Source organism: Molossus molossus, unplaced genomic scaffold (genome assembly GCF_014108415.1).
Source record: "Molossus molossus isolate mMolMol1 unplaced genomic scaffold, mMolMol1.p scaffold_m16_p_2, whole genome shotgun sequence".
NCBI classification, from domain to species: Eukaryota; Metazoa; Chordata; class Mammalia; order Chiroptera; family Molossidae; genus Molossus; species Molossus molossus.
Window position 1 is genome coordinate 144,128,470 of NW_023425355.1, and position 19,318 is coordinate 144,147,787.

Genomic DNA, 19,318 nt, shown 5'->3' on the forward strand with positions numbered 1-19,318 from the left:
GACGGGGCGTGTCCCGGACATCGGGCATGCCAGCAGCCGTATCTTGCAACGGACGGCCGTCAGGACAGAAATGTGTTCCAGGCATTCTTAAAGGACTCACTGGAGAAAGACAGCCACCTACTGGAGCCCAGGAAAGAAGAGGAAAAACAACCCGAAATCACAACGGAATTTATTTCTAATAAATTTATTTCTAACTCGGTGGATTTAACCTCACTTCGACAACACGGCCCCACGGAGCTAACTTTACGGCGCACCCGGGACGCTCCGTCCCTCAGGTAAACGCTGTGTCTCCCTTTCACTGGTGGCCGGACACACAGGCTGGACCTTTCGCATTCATAAGCGTGTACACCACAAAGACAGAAGTGTTTAATCTAGGTGTTTGCAGACTGTCCCCAAAGTGCCGCCACCGTGAGTACATTTTCAAAGGGCAACTCTGTGAAAAATACCATTTAGATTTGCTAAACTCTCGAGGGAAAATTCTGGCATCTTATCTCCGCAGCAACAAACAAGAAGCCCTCTTCATTCCCTTCATTCCACACTTAAAATCCTGGCCTTCGACTACTGACCGAAGTCAGCCCGTCCCTTCCTGCATCTGTGTGGAAACGCGCTTCCGCTGAAGGAAGGTGTGTTGGGAAAACAGACCAGTCGGCCAGAGGTTGGCATAACTTTCCAACGAAGCAGCCCGTCCTGGTCCTACCTACGCACCGGGGGCGCACGTCCTGGTCCTACCTACGCACTGAAGCTGTCCAAACGTCCATGTATAGAGCCTCGTCAACTTTTACTTCAACATGAGGACAGAACACAGTGGATTAGACCTTACTGCAGGCAGAGCTCAATGCCTAACTGAACCCCGGTGCCACCTATGGGACTCAGCTGCTCTGAGTGCAGCTCTGTGCAGGTAAGACAGCCGCCCACAGAGGCCCAGCCCCCAGCCTCAAACTCTCTATGCAGCTCTGTGCACACAGCCACTGTGCAAACAGCCACATGCCATTCTGTGCACACAGCCACTGTGCACACATCCACTCTGCACACAGCCGCACGCCATTCATGCACACAGTCACTGTACACACAGCCACTGTACACACAGCCACTGTACACACAGTCACTGTACACACACCCACATGTGCATGTGCACACAGCCACTGTGCATACTGCCACTGTACACACAGCCGCATGCCATTCATGCACACAACCACTGTACACACAGCCACTGTACACACAGTTGCTGTACACACACCCGCATGTGCACACAGACACTGTGCACACAGCCGCACGTCATTCATGCACACAGCCACTGTACACACAGCCGCTGTACACACACCCACATGTGCACACAGACACTGTGCACAGTCACTGTACACAGAGCCGCATGCCATTCATGCACATCGCCACTGTACACACAGCCGCTGTACACACCCGCATGTGCACACAGCCACTGTACACAGAGCTGCATGCCATTCATGCACACAGCCACTGTACACACAGCCGCTGTACACACACCCGCATGTGCACACAGCCACTGTGCACACATCCACTGTGCACACAACCGTACGCCATTCATGCACACAGCCACTGCACACACAGCCGCTGTACATACAACCACATGTGCACACAGTCACTGTGCACACACCCGCATGTGCACACAGACACTGTACACACAGCCGCGATACACACAGCCAAACGCCATTCTGTGCACACGACCATGCAGCACTGTGGCTCTGCTCCACTCCACTACCCACTCAGCAGACTTTCAACCAGGACGCTTGAGGTGACGGTCATCACACCACCCAAAGGACCTGGAGCAGCCCTCCAGGCTCTGCTCGTCACAGCCAAACCCAGAAACAGGCTTCGGGAAGACGCCTGCGACCCTACTGGGAGCGATCAAACTCTAGCTTTCGCTGACAGTGACTGAGGCGTTGGTGGCCATTGTTTCTGCTTCATAGTTTAGAAAAACAAACAAACAAACAACCCCAAAGAATCTGAAAAGATGCGAAAGAAAGCTTTCTCAGTGGAGGGCAGGCGTGGACGCATTTCGGTTTGGAACGGCTCCTCTGACACCCCGGTGGGTGGGAACGATGCATTTTCTTCCCCTCTGCGTCCCTGCTGCCAGCTGGACGCCTGGCACCCAGCAGCTGCCCAGCACCAGCTGCCGAATTCGTGGACACACAGCCTCGGACACACACGGCACTCTGCGGCCCGGCCAGCTCCCCAGTGGGCAGTGAGCGCGTGCACGCTCACGACCCACAGGTAACCGGAAGGGCGGACATAACGCTCAAAAACTCAAAGTCACCACAAGTGTGGACAAGAAGAGGGCGTCTGAGCGGAGCCCTGAGGACAGGCGGTGGGGGAGGGCGTCTGGCCATGCCTCCCTGCCAGCCTGCTTCGAGCTGATGATGGGACAGGGCAGTGCCAAGGCTCCTGCTGAGCACCGGCCTCTCGTCGCTCTTAGACGTCATCAGGAGTCCACCTGCACTTGCCAGGACTGACCCGTCGCCTATGCCTGGGGCCGGTGACAGCGCAGTGTGAGAGACGTCCTTGGTGGCCACATCTGCGGGTGGCATGGCCACCTTCTGCCCGACTGTGCTCCCCGACAAGGACAGACAGCACACACTCGGAGACAGCTCTGGACACTGACCAGGATTCAGGCTCCCAGCGGGGGCTTTTGGGCACAGACACGAATCCCCGGACGACCGCTGTCCCAAATGGCTGCGGTGGACCCTGACTGTGGGTGCCCGAAGACCCCCATCGTACCGGTAAGTACGGGCACTGCTTGTAGAAACCCTCCCACACTCCAGCACGCACACAGAAAATCAACGCGCACGGAGAGAAGACGGCCATCGGCAGCAGCTACCAGCGCCCCTGCGGTCACAAGCGCCGAGCGAGGGCGAGGTCCTGCTTGGGCGTGGAGCCCTCTGCCCTGGGACCTGAGAACCGGGGCCCCATGCCAGCGGCCTTGTGCCAGAATCTGACGCTGACCCGCCACGCAGACCCCTTTCCTGCTCTCCCCCGTGTTCAGAACTCAGCGGGACCTGGAAGAGGCTCGTGAAGCTGCGGCTGCGTTGAGTGACACTGAGCACAGTGCCGGCCCACGGAGGAAGCCGTGGCCACAACACCCACGTGGCAACACCGGTGGCATCAGCCACGCCCTCTGGCTGCTGAGTTAGTTTCAAGCTGAAAGAGAAAGAATTCCGCCCTGGGCGGTGCGACTCAATGTTTGGAGCATCGGTCCGAGCACCAAGGGGTCTGGGGTTCGATTCCCAGCCACAGGCACCTACTGCCGGGGTTTCAGATTTCCCTGCCCCAGGAGGCAACCAACAGATGTGTCTCTCTTGCATTGATGTTTCTCTCTCTCTCTCTCTCTCCTTCCCTCCCTCCTGCTCTGTCTGAAAAATCAATGGAAAAATATCCTCGGGTGAGGATTCGAAAATAAAAATTTTTTTAAAAAGACAGAAAGAAAAATAGTTCCAAGACTCAAGACCAGCAAGGTCCCTGCGAGAACTCATGATGGAGAGAGGCTGTATCTGTGTTGACCACTGTGGCGTCCACTGGCCACGGGGTCCAACTGAGACACGACACAAATGTTATTTAATTCTCATCGATGTCTGGTCACACAGCCACGTATGACGCGTGGCTCCTGGATGAGACAGTCCTGCCATGCAGGACCCATGTAGGATTCCTCGCTGGCGGGACTGTCCTGTAGGACACTGAGCAGCATCCCTGGCCTCTACCCACTACATGGCAACAGCAACCCCCTCTCCGTGGTAACACCCTGAAATGCCTCCAGACATTGCCAAATATCCCCTTGGGGCCCAGATCACCCTCCCCTGGCCGAGAAGGCGATGAAAACTGCCCCTCCTCCCAGTTCTCAGTTCTCAAAGGCACTGCCACAGGAGGGGCCAGCAGCTCCCGGTCAGAGCTCTGGCTGGAGGGTGCCCCCCGCCTGCCCCCGTCGCCAGCCTCTCCACGGGCATCCACCTCCGCGTGCCTGGCCTTCTGCCCACAGCGCCAGGGAACGCAACCCAGCGTTTCCCACATGCATACAGGGTGCATGCCTGTGCAACTCCTCACATAAAAAGATTGAGACGAAAGGAGCGTGGGAGTGTTGGATGTTACGGAAAACACCACTTTCATCCGGAGGCCCCATGCCCGGGTGACACTGGGTTCTGACAACGACCAGAAAGTGCTTGGGGAAGCCACAGCCCTGGAGATGCCTGAGGGTATCACAGACACAGGGTGTGGGGCTTGGACAAAGGGGAGGGGGAAAGGTCTGCGACCCCCTTCACATCCCCTCAGGGGGACGGGGCTCCCCAAGTTAGAGACTCTGGGCGCATCGGACCTCTGGCTCCCTCCAGGCTATCCCCAGGACCACGGGAAGTCCACGTCCGCAGGGGGAGGGGCACCAGTCACGTTCATCCCAGGGAAGACTCCGAAAACCTGCCGAGGGTGGGGGGAGGGAGCTCGTGAAAGGGGAAGCATGCAGGACGCCAGGGTCCCAGGGCCGTACCTTGTCGAACTGTCCTCCTGGATGAGCAGGGGGGGCTTGTCTGTCAGCTTCTGGGGGGCGAACTGAGGCGATGGGGAGCGGGAGGTCTCCATGGCGGTCGTCTGCAGGGGCCGGAACTTGGAAGGGGGCAGGGCTTCCCGCTTCGGACAGGCTGGGGGCTCATCTACATGCTGCCTGGCGCGCTCCGCCGGGGCCTGCGGGCCATCTGCGGGCTGCGCACCGCTCAGCTTCTCCGCCAAGGCGCAGGGGCTGCGGGACAGGGACAGGCGGTCCACGCACAGCTCCAGGGCCAAGGGAGACGGTGGGGGAAGGGGCCTGCCGGGTGCCACCAGGTGATTGGTCACAGGTGCGCCCGCCTCTGTGCTGGAAGGTGCACCCAGGTGAACAGCCGCAGGTATGCCCGCAGGTGCGCCCAGGTAAGAAACCACAGGTGTGCCCGTGGGGGCGGCACAGGCTGGTCCCCTGAAGTGCCTGGGCTCCCGCTTGGGTGGTGGCGGCCTCTGCGGGGCAGGTCTCTTGGCCAGCGGCGCGGCGCTCACAGGCGGAGGGTCCTGCCCCCGAGCCTGCGGAGCCGAGAGGCCGCTCTGCCCCTGTGATCCTGGGCCCGGCGGCTGCAGGGGGCGGGCTGGCGCGTGTTCCTCTGAGTATCTGTAATCACGAGGTAGGGTCCCTGCTCTGCCGCGGCCCTCCTGGGGCACCTCCGGAGCTTCCCTGGTGTGAGACGGCTCAGAGACCTGGGCCGGGTGCCGCGGGTCCCCACGGGCTCCTGGACACTGAGCATCTGCTTGTCTAGAGAAGAATGAACAAAAGTGAGCAACCTACTCCAAGGAACATCTTCCTCCCAAACAGGGCTGGGCCCATATCCTGCTGCTCTCCTTACATCCCTTGAAGGAACTACATCCATGGGCTGCTCCCCACCCCCGGCCCACAGCCATTCCTAATGCAAGGTCTTGAATCCCAGCCCACTGGGGCTGTACCCTGGCAGGTCTCACAACGGCACATGAGGTACTGAAGACACTTGCAGATACAGACACATACGTGTTCACACACCTGCATTTGGGAGCAAAACCCAAACTTTACGCAAACATTTCAGAGAACAATGTTTACGAAAATTCTCCTAGACAGCTCTAATCAGAAAGAGGTAGTTCATGTTGCAACAGTGTTTCCATGAGGGCTTACTGCATTCAGGAACCTGCCACATACAAAGGGATAGAGCTCTCTAATTTATTAAGAAAATCATTACAATCAGTAGTGTATTATTAAAAAAAATAAATTAAAAAAAAAAAAAGACTTGCTTTGGTGACCTGCCATGACTCACGGTTCTTTTCATATTCCCAGCCATTTCCATATCCCTAATCCACCTCTGTCTTCCCATGCTACGTGCCTATGCATGCATTTCCATGCATCCGCGTACACACATACACAGGCCTGCAAAGCACGCACGCACGCATGCTTCGCCCGCGTGTTCACCTGTGCCACAGAAAACGCTCATGGCCTAACGACTATCAGGTTTGCAACAAATCAGCCAGGTACCCCTTTCCCGACCCGCTGCCTCCTGCAAGCCAAGAGCCAGAGAAGGAGCCTCCGACGGACTCCCAGTCAGGGCCAGAGTTGTCTTCTGTTGCGAACACAAGCTGTCAGCTGTTCAAGGAGACCCTGACAGGGCAGCAAACACAGAACCAGCAGGCGGGGCGCTGGTGCCCGCCTGCAACCTGTTATCGAACAAGCAGGACAGGACACGTTTTCCTGACCACTGGCGCCCCCGTGTGGCCTCCCGCGACGTGACACCTGGCCTGGGCCTTCCAGGCGTTCCTAACCGCCTCCGCTTTGCCAAGTCAAGTGCCCTGTCCACATCCCTCTTGCTACGCACGTCCTCAGGGAAAAAGCCCCTGCAGGCTCAGTGGATGCTTCAGAATGGAACCCACTTACCATGCCTAGTTCCCTCCCTTGTCCCCTCAGGCAGCTGGGGCCACACTGCAAAGGGGAAGAGCTTAAGAAAACATTAACCCCGTTCGGGAAGTTCGATTTTTTAAAAAAATGTGTATTAGGTACACACCAAGACAAACTGGCCATTACTGAAATAAGCTGAACATGGCAATGAGTGGTTGAGAGAACACACGGCCAAGTGAGCAGCCGTGACGTCACAAGACAATGGGGGTTCCCCCGTCGACGTTGCATCACACTGGGGAAGGCTCCCGAGGCCTGTGGCAGAGGGACGGCCCTGCGTCCCCTCCATGTAGGTCCTCGTGCCTATGGAGACAGTAACCCTAACTCCGGGCAATTCCCAAACGCCGGCCCAACCTTCCATTTCAGAGACTCCACGGACTCTGGAACACTTCCTTTTCCTCCTCCTTTTGTAAAACTCTGCCAGTCTGACACCCCCCGACCATCAAAGCACCTGGCACCTGCCAGGTAATAAAACCCACCACCTCACAGAAACGTAGAATAAAACAAGCCACAATTTGCCCTGGCCTTGGCCGGTGTGCTCAGTGGTTAGAGCTTCAGCCTGCACACCAACGGGCACAGGTTGGCTTCCCAGCCCCAATCAGGGTGCATGCAGGAGGCAACCAATGGATGTTTCTCTCTCATATCGATGTTTCTCTTCCCCCCTCCCCTTCCCTTCCCCTCTCTCTAAAAAAAAAAAAAAAAAAAAAATCAATGGAAAAAATAGCCTCCGGGGAGGATTAACCCCCCATAATGAGCTACAATTTACTGTTCAAACTCAGAGCCGTTGGCCATTGGATTTGGTAATCCGGAGGGAGCTCTACTTGCAGACTGCCTTAGACAAGCTACGCGTGAGATCCACCCAGACATGGGAGAGAAGTCCCCTGTGGGAGCAACGGCACAGCAAAGACTGGGGCCCAGATGGGCTCCTCCCATCTTCTGAATGGGGCACCCCAATAAGTCCAATCGAAAAGGGCACATATATATACACACACATATACATCTTATGTAGAGGTAGATCTGTATTTTCAAGGATAAAGCCCATGGCGATGGCAAGATTCAGAGCCAGCCAAAGCGGCCAAGCGCCTCCTGGGTACACGCGCAGCGGAGCCCAGCACACACAGGGAAATGAAAGGGGCGGTGATTCCCGCATTCCGGAACCTGATGTTCAGGTCGGGCGCTTGCTCGTTCTCGTGTACAACGTGCGAATCCCGTGTTACCAAGGAGCAACCCGCCTGTGCAGCTCCGGGAGGAGGGAGGGCGAGCGGGCTCTGTGCCCGCTGCGGAGACCTGCACCCCGAGGCCTGCGCCGGGGACCCCGGGCTGCTCACACTGGACTACCGCTGCACAGGAAGAGCGCAGGTGAGCGCCTGCAAAAGGACCGCAGAGCAAAGCAAACCAGAAGGGGAAAAGCCGCGTCCGGGATGCTGCAGAACACAAACACCCCCTGGCAGGACAGGAGCCAGGGGCAGACACTCCGGCAACCCTGTCAGCCTGCCGGGGTTCAGACCCACGTTCTGGACCTCGGCGTGGGCACAGCCGGCCCCACAGCTAACTGCAGACTCCACACCTGCGAGGCTGTGCTTTGACGGGCAGGTTCCCTCTGTTCGTCTCGAGCCCTGGGATGTCACTGGGCTATTTCTCGGGGTCTCAGTTTTCTGCTCCCCGGTGGGGGGGCGTGCAGGAGGCAGTTGATCAAGGTATCTAAGATCGATGTTTCCATCTCTCTCTCCCAAAAATAAAAATCAATAAAAAAAAAATATATATATATACACACACACACACACACACACATTTTAAATGTTATTTACAATAGCTAAGATTTGGAAACAGCCCAAGTGCCCACCAGTGGGTGAGTGGATAAAAAAGCGGTGGTACGTGTTCTTATTTAACATAGTACTGGAAGTCTTAGCCACAGCAATCAGGAATAAAAACTAAAAGGGATCCAAAGTGGAAAGGAGGACGTGAAACTGTCATTATTTGCAGATGACATGATACTATATGTAGAAAACTCCAAAGACTCCATCAAAAATTTACCAGACTTAAGTGAATTTGGCAAAGTAGCAGGATACAAAATTAACGTCAAGAAATCAATGGCATTCTTATACACCAATGATGAACTCACAGAAAGAGAAACTAAAAAAACAACCCATTTACCATCGTGGTAAAAAAATTAAGATACCTAGGAATAAACTTAACCAAAGAAATAAAGGACCTATTCGCAGAAAATTACAGGTCATTAAAAAAAGAAATAGAGGAAGATATAAAAAAGTGGAAGCACATAACCTTGTTCATGGATTGGAAGAATTAACATCATTAAAATGTCCATACTACCCAAAGCACCCTATAGATTCAATGCAATCCCCATCAAAATACCAATGACATACTTCACAGAACTAGAACAAATACTTCAAATGCTCATATGGAACCAAAAACGACCCTGAATAGCCACAGCAATCTTGAAAAAGAAGGACAAAGTAGGAGAGATCACATTACCAGATTTCATGGTTATACTACAAAGCCACTGTAATCAAAACAGCCTGGTACTGGCATAAGAACAGGCAGATGGATCAATGGAACAGAATAGAGAACCCAGAAATGGACCCAAGGCAATATGCTCAATTAATATTTGACATAGGGGGCAAGAGCATACAGTGGAGTAAAGACAGCCTCTTTAAATAAATGGTGTTGGGAACATTGGACAGCTACATGCAAAAATATGAAACTAGACCATCAACTTACACCCTACACAAGAATGAACTCAAAATGGATAAAGGACTTAAATGTGACTCATGAATCCATAAAAATCCTACAAGAAAATGTAGGCAACAAAATTTCAGACTTCATACGCAGCAGAATTTTCACTGATACATCACCTAAGGCAACAGAAACAAAGGAGAAAATGAACACATGGGACTATATCCGACTCAAAAGCTTCTGCACAACAAAAGAAACAATCACCAAAATGGAAAGGCAACCCACTGTATGGGAGAACATCATTGCTAATGATACATCAGATAAAGGGTTAATTTCCAATATATATGGAGTGCTCATACAACTCCACAAAAGGAAGACAAAGAACCCAATTAAAAAATGGGCAGAGAACCTAAACAGACACCTCTCCAAACAGGACATACAAATGCCTAAGAGACATATGAAGAAATGCTCAACATCACTAATCATCAGAGAGATGCAAATTAAAACAACAATGAGGTATCACCTCACACCTGTCAGAATGGCTGCCATCAACAAATCATCAAACAACAAGTGTTGGCAAAGGTGTGGAGAAAAGGGGACTCTAGTACACTGCTGGTGGGAATGCAGACTGGTGCAGCCACTATGGAAAACAATATGGTGTAACTCAAAAATTTAAAAATTGAACTGCCATATGACCCAGTGATCCCCCTTCTAGGAATATACCCTAAGAAGCCGGAAACACCGATCAGAAAGAATATATGTACCCCATGTTCACAGCAGCACTATTTACAATGGCTAAGATCTGGAAACAGCCCAAGTGTCCATCAGTAGACGAATGGATAAAAAAGCTGTGGTACATGTACACAATGGAGTACTACGCAGCTGTAAGAAAGAGAGATCTCTTATCCTTTGAGACGACATGTAGGGAGCTGGAAAGTATCCTCAGCGAAACAAGCCAAGCAGAGAAAGACAAATATTACATGATCTCACTTATTTGTGAAATATAATGAACATAACAGACTGAGGAACGAGGTAGTCCCAGAGACGTGGAAGTGGGGTACAGACGGAAAATCCCCAGAAGAGGGGGTGGGGGGAGAGATAAACCACAGAACTTATATGCATGTGTGCATGAACAATGGACATGGACAACAAAGCTGTGGACAGGGTGAGGGGGGTGATGGAGGGGGGAATCAGTGGGGGGGAAAGGAGAAACATCTGTAACAAAAATAAATTAATTAATTAAATTTTTAAAAAACTGTGGTACATGTACACAATGGAATACTATGCAGCTATAAGAAAGATCTCTTACCCTTTGAGATGGCATGGAGGGACCTGGAGAGTATTATGCTAAGGGAAATAAGCCAGTCAGGAAGAAAAACAAATACCACGTGATCTCACTTATATGTAGAATCTAATGAACAAACTAGATCAGAGGCGTGGAAACATGGAACAGACTGACAGGGCTCAGAGGGAAGGTGGGGGTGGGGCCTGGAGGAGAATAACCAAGGAACTTATATGCATATATGTGTGACCAAGTGTAGCCGAGGCAGGGGGGATGGAGGGGCTGTGGGAACTGGGAGGAGGGGCAAAGGGGAGGGTGAAATGGGAGACATCTGTAATAGTGTCAACAATAATATATTCGCGCGTGTGTGCGTGTGTGTGTGTGTGTGTGTGTGTGTGACTTCCTAGCCATGTAGCTACGGATCTAGGAGGTTTCCACATGACCAGACATTTCACCTGGTTCCTCCCCACCACAAGGTATCACTTACACAGCACAGAACTCACTGATGTGAGGTGTGCTGTCTCATGAGTTTGGGTAAATGTATAAAGTGGTGTTTTCACCACCACAAGCATGTCTAACTACAATTCCACTGCCCCAGACAGTTCTCTCTTTTTTTAATTATTGATTTTAGCGAGAAGGGGGAGGGGGAGCAGGAGGGGAAGGAGGGGGAGGGGGAGGAGTAGAAGCAGGAGAAGAAGCAGAAGAACAAGACTGATTGGTTGTTCCACTTATTGATGCATTCATTGGTTGACTCTTGTATGTTGATTCTTGTCCTGACCACGGATCGAACCTGCAACCTTGGCACAGCGGGACGATGCTCTAACCCAGGGAGCTACCCGGCCAGGCCCTCGGGGAGTTCTCTCTCGCTCCAAGGCACGCTCTGTGGCCCCTCCTGAAACCCCTGTAAACAATTCAAGGCTCTCGTCTGCAGGGAGGGCAAAGCTGATTCAGCAGATGGAGGGGACTAAACTTCTCTAAAACCGCCAGCCAGACCACGCTGAAATTATGGTAGGGAAACACCCCACGTCAACAAATTAGAGGGTGACTTTATTGACAACTTCCACAAATTAAGTGTTCCGAGAGCAAAGCCATCTTGGGTAGCGTTTCAGAGTGTGAAATTTCTCTGGGTGTCGGTATTTCCCATTTTCCTCTTTGCTCCACTTACTGAGTCTTAGCAACACACACACGTCTCCGTGGCCGACAGCGTGAAAAGTAGATATGCCTAATGCTACGCCCCCAACTCCCTCCCACCTCGGATCCCCGCCAGGCTCTCCCTCTTGTCTTTCCCCAGCCACCTGCCACCCCTCGGGGGCCACTGTTCCCGGACCACACACTCTGGCGACAGGCCCTTCCCTGCCATCCACGCCTTGTGGTCTCCATAGCGTGGATTTGAGTCCCTCGCCAGAATCCAACACGTGGACCCCATGCCCGGCCTTAAACCCCTTGGGTCTTTTCTCTTCCTGGACCCGTTGACAACGAGAAGCATTTCTTCGCCACACCCCCGTAAAGACTTGATCTCTACCTGTGTGTCCCCAAACTGTTCCGAGTCCATCTGAGTTATTTCCACTTCATATCGCTCATCCTTGCTCTGCCGACTGCACTTACTTGTGTCCTGTCTACGCCCGTGTTCTAGGTCCTAACACAGGGTCTGGACAAAGCCGGGTTCAGCAAAGACTCAGGGAGGTGACAGAAAGGTAGGAAAGAAGGAAGGGAGGACAGGAGGAGGGAGGGAAGAGGGAGGATGGGCAGGGGAGGGCAGGGGTGGGGAGCAAGGCCAGCCAGCTGATCCTCTTGGGCCTTCTGATGACCTAGCATCACAGACATCTACAGCTATGTGATGGGCTGAGAGTGTGTCCCCAAAGGCCAATGCGCAATCCTACCCCCCGCGGGACGGTGTCAGGAGGTGAGGCTGCTGGGAGGTGATGAGGTCTTGCAGCGGAGACCCCACAGAGCTTGCTCCCTCTCTGTTCTCCACATGACAACCCAGCAAGAGGGTGGCCGTCTGCAAACCAGGAAACGGGTCCCGCCAGGAACCGACGTCGCTGGTACCTCGATCTTGGACGTCCGAACTCCACAGGTGTGGGACATCCAGGGGTGCTGTGGACGCCCCTCCCCTGCGGCCACGGGCTAGCCATGGTTTGCCCTGACCACAGAGCACAAGCTCCTTCAAGGAGCGCTCTCGGTCCCTGACTGATGCTGCAGCCTCCGTGGTGCGGAGACCACCAACACAGATCCGTGACCGGTGAGATGCACACCGATGTCGCCTGCACACGTGTCCGCAGAAGGCAGCTCCTCTGATCTCACGCTCACTAAAACGCAGGGACTGCCAGACAGACAAACACCCTTCGAAGGGACATGTGCTGCAGCTGGGTGGTCTGGGCATGACTCATCCGAACAAGAGCTGGACAGCCCCGCCACACCGTCACGACCGCAGAAACACACTCGGCCGCCAGATTCAATTACAGCTATGTGCCCACGAAGGGCCTTGGAAATAACTCCATTTTTCCATCAAGCAATGACCATATAAGCATACGAAGTGGTTACTGACCAGCCCTGTGCTCTTCCGAACACCTTTCTATCTGTACTTGCCAGACCTGTGTTCACTTGGATATAGCGACCCCCTGAATATTCAAATGTTTTCAAGTGGCTGACTCAGGAGCATGGAAATGAACATCCAGACATCCCAACGCGAGAAAATACAAGCAAAGTGGAAAGGCCAGCGTGGAAAGCCACCCAAAGGTGCAGAACCTACACTGTTCGCTGTTATGACAGTTGTGCCTCAAACATGGCCCTGGGATTCCTGTCAGCCAGAGCAAAGAGGGAAAGCAGATGAGCTGAGGTCACCGGGAAGCTGGGTGCCTCTCAAGTCTGGAGCGGAGGCAATCGATCACCAGCCTCCATTCAAAGAGCAGGAGCCCCACGGAGAAAGCACTGGCCCCCCGGCTCGCCCTCAAGGAGGCCGAGGTCCCTGAGCCTCAGTCACACTCGGTCACCTGAGCTGGGACTCGGACATTCCTCTTCCCTTCTGCTTTCTGCCTGCGATACCACATTCGAGAGCTGTCCGAAAGCCCTGGTGTCTTCTCTCGCCTCACAGCGGTGTCGTCTTTGCAAAGCACCGCACAGTATTTCAGCCGGCGGGCGACACCTCTGAGGAAGCCCATGACACAGACCCGTGGTCATGCTTTCTGCACCAGCAACGAGGAGGACCACACACAACCGCCAGGTGTCACCAGAACACAGAATCGACTGCACCAAGCTCCAGATGCAAGGACAATGACAAGATTAAACACACTTGTATGGTAAAAAAAAAAAAAAAAAAGCAAATCTCACCCAAACCCACCAGCAACATTTGAGAAGTGCACAACCCACTTTGGGGATCAATGGTGAGAATTTTCTCCGGTGGAAACTGGCATTTCAGAGCATGGATCCTTCGCTACAAGGAGTCCCCCGGGGTTTGGTCTGTAACTGTGACACGGGAGACTGCCCGCGACGCCCACGGAACATTCTGGGGGCAGCCAGATCTGAGCACGTCATCGTCATGCATGTACGGATCAGAGAATGCAGTTTACACCCCACGTGTACAGGCTGATCACGTGTGTAACAGGGGATACTGTGCTGCAGAAGGACTCAAGCAGACCCACTTCGAGATTCCACAGTGGGAGAATTGTGCCGCACCTCAACTCGGCGCCCGGACTTTTTCCGAGGAAGTGACATTTAAGAAATCCAAGAAGCACACCCGGCCAGCGTGGCTCAGTGGTTGAGTGTCGTTAACCCTGCACCAAGAGGTCGCCAGTTCGATTCCCGGTCAGGGCACATGCCCAGGTTGTGGGACCGATCCTTAGTGGGGGACATGCAGGAGGCGACCAATCTGTTCTCTCTCATCGATGTTTCTCTCTCTCCCTTCCTCTCTCTCTAAAATCAATAAAGACAAAATATTAAAGAAATCCAAGAAGCAAAGCCTGGTGAGCAGTTAATACCGGGCTGAGCCAGAGACCCCTCCACACACATGGTGTCCGTTGTGATGTCCGAACCTTGTGAGCGGCTGCCGGAACCGCTTCCTCTTCTCGTCCGTCCTTGTACCGCGGGCGACATCTGGGCAATGTCTGCTGCATTTGGGCGCTTTTGGGGGCTGAGGATACAAAGATAAATACCACCCATCGCTGCGAGTCTAGGAAATCTTTCTGAGGAGGACTCTCTCCACATGGAGAGAGACGGCTTAAGGACACGCTACCCCAAAGCACGGCTCCGGGGCATACTGACCATTTCAAGCTGACGGAGTATGAGAAAATGGCAAATGCAGAGAGGTCGCTCTCATCTTCCCTCCTCCCGTCACCCGGGCAACAGGCCATAGAACCCTCATGGCGTACGCGGGAGGTGCCTCCGTCTACCCAGAGGAAAGGAGCATCCTTTTCCCCCTAGAAAAGGGCTACAGAAGAACCCTAACACACCCTCATAAACAGACCTTGCTAAGTTCCCAGCTCACTATTCTTACCTCATACTTTCCCACCGATCATAATCCCACACAAGCGCCCACTCTTCATTAAATCTAACTTAGAAGTAAAAAAAAATGCCCTGGCCGGTTTGGCTCAGCAGTTAGAACATCCGCCCACAGACCTGAGAGGTCCGGGTTCGGTTCCCGCTAAGGGCACGTACCTCGGTTGCAGTTTGTCCCTGGCCCCGGTTGGGGTCATGTGGGTGACGACCAATGTGTCTCTCTCACGTCGATGTTTCTCTCTCTCTCTCCCTCCTGCTCTATCTGAAGATAAATGTAAAAATGTCCTCAGGTGAGGATAAAAAAAAAAAAAACAAAGAAGAAAAGAAGAAGATTCCACAGTGGTCTCTTTTCCATTTGTGTTGTGTTGTTGATCCTCACCTGAGCATATTTTTTCCACTGATTTTTAGAGACAAAGGAATGGACTGAGGGAGGGAGGGAGGGCGGGCGAAACGCAGATGTGAGAGACACAGCATTGGTTGCCTCCCTCATGGGCACAATGGGGGGGCAAATATTAAACCTGCAACCAGGTATGTGCCCTTGACTGGGAATCGAACCCACAACCCTACGGTTTGAGGGCTGATGCTCTAACCACTGAGCCAAACTGGCCAGGGCTCCAATGTGGGTTGTTTTTTGCAGTGTTTTTTATTGTTGACACTATGACAGATGCCCCCCACCCCCGGCTCCCCCTTTTGCGCATCTCCACCCAGCCCCGCCCCCGCTCCCCTTGGCCCTCACCACACCAGTGTCTGCGTCCATGGGCTGTGTACATGTGTTTTTCAATAATCTCCTCACCTTCTTGCATCCAGTCTGCCCCCCTCCCTCCTCTCTGACAGCGATTAGTCTGTTCCATGTATGCAGGCCTCTGGTTCTAGTTTCTCTGTCCGTTTACCTTGTTCATTAGATATGAACACATGAGTGAGACCATAAGGTGTTTGTCTCTCTCTGGCTTGCTTACTTCACTCAGCATAAAAATCTCCAGGTTCCCCCATGCTGTCACAAAGGGTAAGAGTTCCGCCTGGCCGGTGTGACTCAGTGGTTGAGCATCGACCCATGCACCAGGAGGTCGCCAGTTCGATCCCCAGTCAGGGCACATGCCCAGGTTGTGGGCCCGATCCCCAGTGGGGGGCATGCAAGAGGCGGCCGATCCATGTCCTCTCTCATCCATGTTTCTCTCTCCCTCTCCCTTCCTCTCTCCCTAAATCAATAAAGGGAAAAAAAGTTCCCTCTTTTTTAGAGCTGCATAGTATTCCACTGGGTGAATGCAATTGGTCCATTTTTAATGTCTTCATTCTGCTTTCCAGAACTTTCCACATATTTTCAATACCAATGTCTTAATCAGTAAAACAGATCCTTTTTAGAAAAAGGAAATGTAATTAAAAATTGTATATGACAGCCTAGGAACCTGTAACCCCATCTTCAAATAAATCCCGGCTCTCAAAAGCATACGTCAAGCTTACAAAATGAGGGGCCATTTTGAATTGTGGGCAACCCTTGGAAAAAGGCATTAAAATATAGTCAGAATAGCATGTCATCGCTGTAAATTAAGTGAAAAACCATTGGCTTCTGGTGTCTTCCCTTTGATCACAAGTGCGCACGATCCCAAATTCTGAAAATCGCACATCTCGGCTTGTTGTCTGGTCACTGTTACTCAGATTACCCGTATTTGCAAATGGATGATTTACCCAGCAGTCTTCAGAGATTTACTGCACGGGAAAATTCACTTCATACGCTTTACTACCACATACAATGTCTATGACACACAGCTGTGTGGTGTGCACGGATACATGTACACACAGACATACACACAGGCATGCGTGCATGTGTATAAATGTCAAATGTCTTGTGAGGATTTCCAGTTATTCCATCTTTAACAGCCTCCAAGTACGGTTAAGGACACACTGGCTAGATGTTTTAGAACAAAATCATTCAATAAGAGATGCCATGTGCCCTGGCCAGTTTGGCTCAGCAGTTAGTGTCCCCGGTTTGGTTCCCGCCAAGGGCATGTACCTGGGTTGCAGTTCGTCCCCGGCCCCTGATGGGGTCGTGTGGGTGGCAAGCAGTGTATGTGTCTCTCTCACATCGATGTTTCTGTCTCTCTCTTCCTCCCTCTCTCCCTCCCGCTCTATCTGAAGATAAATGCACAAATGTCCTCGGGTGAGGATAAAAAAAAACAACTACACAAGAACAGGCATATAGACCAGTGGAACAGAACTGAAAACCCAGAAATGGACCCAAGGCAATATGCTCAATTAATATTTGACAAAGGCGGCAAGAGCATACAGTGGAGTAAAGACAGCCTCTTTAATAAATGGTGTTGGGAAAATTGGACAGCTACATGCAAAAAAATGAAACTAGACCATCAACTTACACCATACACAAAAATAAACTCAAAATGGATAAAAGACTTAAATGTGACCCGTGAATCCATAAAAATTCTAGAAGAAAATGTAGGCAACAAAATTTCGGACATCATACGGAGCAGAATTTTCACTGATACATCACCTAAGGCAACAGAAATAAAGGAGAAAATGAACACATGGGACTACATCAAACTAAAAAGCTTCTGCACAGCAAAAGAAACAATCATCAAAATGGAAAGGCAACCCACTGTATGGGAGAACATCATTGCCAATGATTTATCAGATAAGGGGTTAATTTCCAATATATATAGAATGCTCATACAACTCCACAAAAGGAAGACAAAGAACCCAATTAAAAAATGGGCAGAGGATCTGAATAGACACCTCTCCAAACAGGACATACAAATGGCCAAGAGACATATGAAGAAATGCTCAACATCACTAATCATCAGAGAGATGCAAATTAAAACAACAATGAGGTATCACCTCACACCTGTCAGAATGGCCGCCATCAACAAATCATCAAACAACAAGCGTTGGTGTGGAGAAAAGGGGACTCTAATACACTGCTGGTGGGAATGCAGACTGGTGCAGCCACTATGGAAAACAATATGGTGCTACCTCAAAAAATTAAAAATTGAACTTCCATTTGACCCAGTGATCCCACTGCTGGGAATATACCCTAAGAAGCCTGAAACACCAATCAGGAAGAATATATGTACCCCCATGTTCATAGCAGCACTATTTACAATCGCTAAGATCTGGAAACAGCCCAAGTGTCCACCAGTAGACGAATGGATAAAAAAGCTGTGGTACATATACACAATGGAGTACTATGCAGCGGTAAGAAAGAAAGATCTCTTATCCTTTGAGAAGACATGGAGGGACCTGGAAAGTATTATCCTAAGTGAAAGAAGCCAAGCAGAAAAAGACAAATACCACATGATCTCACTTATATACGGAATATAATGAACATAACAGTCTGAGGAATACAGTAGACCCAGACACATGGAAGTAGGGCACAGACTGACATCCCTCAGAAGAGGGAGTGGGGGGTGGGGGTGGGAAGAGATAAACCACAGAACTTATATGCATGTATGCATGACCAATGGACATGGACAACTAAGCCGGGGACGGGGGTGGGGGGGTGGGGGGGTGCCAATGGGGTAAAAAGGTAAAATATCTGTAACAAAAAAAATAAATAAAAATTCATAAAAAAAAAAAAAAAAAAAAAAAAAAACAACTAAGAGATGCCATGTGCGTTATACCCAAGAGAACGGCACTGTCGGCGGCCGGCTGTGTGGCGTGGGCAGGGAACACTGTCGTGGGTCATTGTCCAGGGCACAGCCTCATACACCCTGCAGGCACACAGCGAGTCTGCTGACAAGAGCTCATGTTATTGGTCAATGCATCTCAAAGGTATCACGCGTGTCTCGTGTATATTCATGTCTTCATTCACACGAGTGTCGACAGCAAGTGACTGCAACCCCAGAGCCCACAGGGCCGGATGTGTGATGTTTCAGAGGAACGCAGGTCCCTCCCCGGGAATACAAAATGATTACCTCTGAAAGGGACCTTAGGCATCGTGTCACCCAGCTCCCTATTTTACCTCTGAAAGGGACCTTAGGCATCGTGTCACCCAGCTCCCTATTTTACGGAGGATGACACGGAGGGCCGTGTCCAAGCAGGCTTGGGACCCGTGTCGCGGCCTCTGTGCCTGGCGAGGGGTCTGTTCTGGAGGCCCCCGCGGTGCCCCCTCACTGCACTGTGGGTGCACCGGGCACGCGGCGCGACGGCCATGACAGAACAGGCTTGGCGACTCGGTCCAGCTTCAGGCCCCGCTCACTGGCCAGCATCGGAGCTGGGGTGAGCTCGCAGAGACCCGCCGGATTGAACACCACCGCGCTGCACGCGAGGGCGCTCCAGAGCCGCCGCGTGAATCCCCTCCCTGAGGCCAGTTGCTTGTCGTGAAATGAACCCGGTGCCCCTGTTGGGAGGCTCGAGACACAAGCGTGAAAAGGCTTTGTGAACTGCAG

At 52.0% G+C, this 19,318-nt stretch overlaps 1 protein-coding gene across 1 annotated transcript in view; it reads right to left on the reverse strand.

Moving 5' to 3' along the window:
• The window catches only part of SHROOM2 (shroom family member 2), a 123,546-nt gene that overhangs the window by 12,482 nt on the left and 91,746 nt on the right, over positions 1 to 19,318 (reverse strand). Inside the window, exon 6 of the mRNA XM_036270193.1 lies at positions 4,505 to 5,293. Coding sequence (XP_036126086.1) covers positions 4,505 to 5,293 — 789 coding nt within the window. The remainder of the gene's footprint in view (positions 1 to 4,504; positions 5,294 to 19,318) is intronic.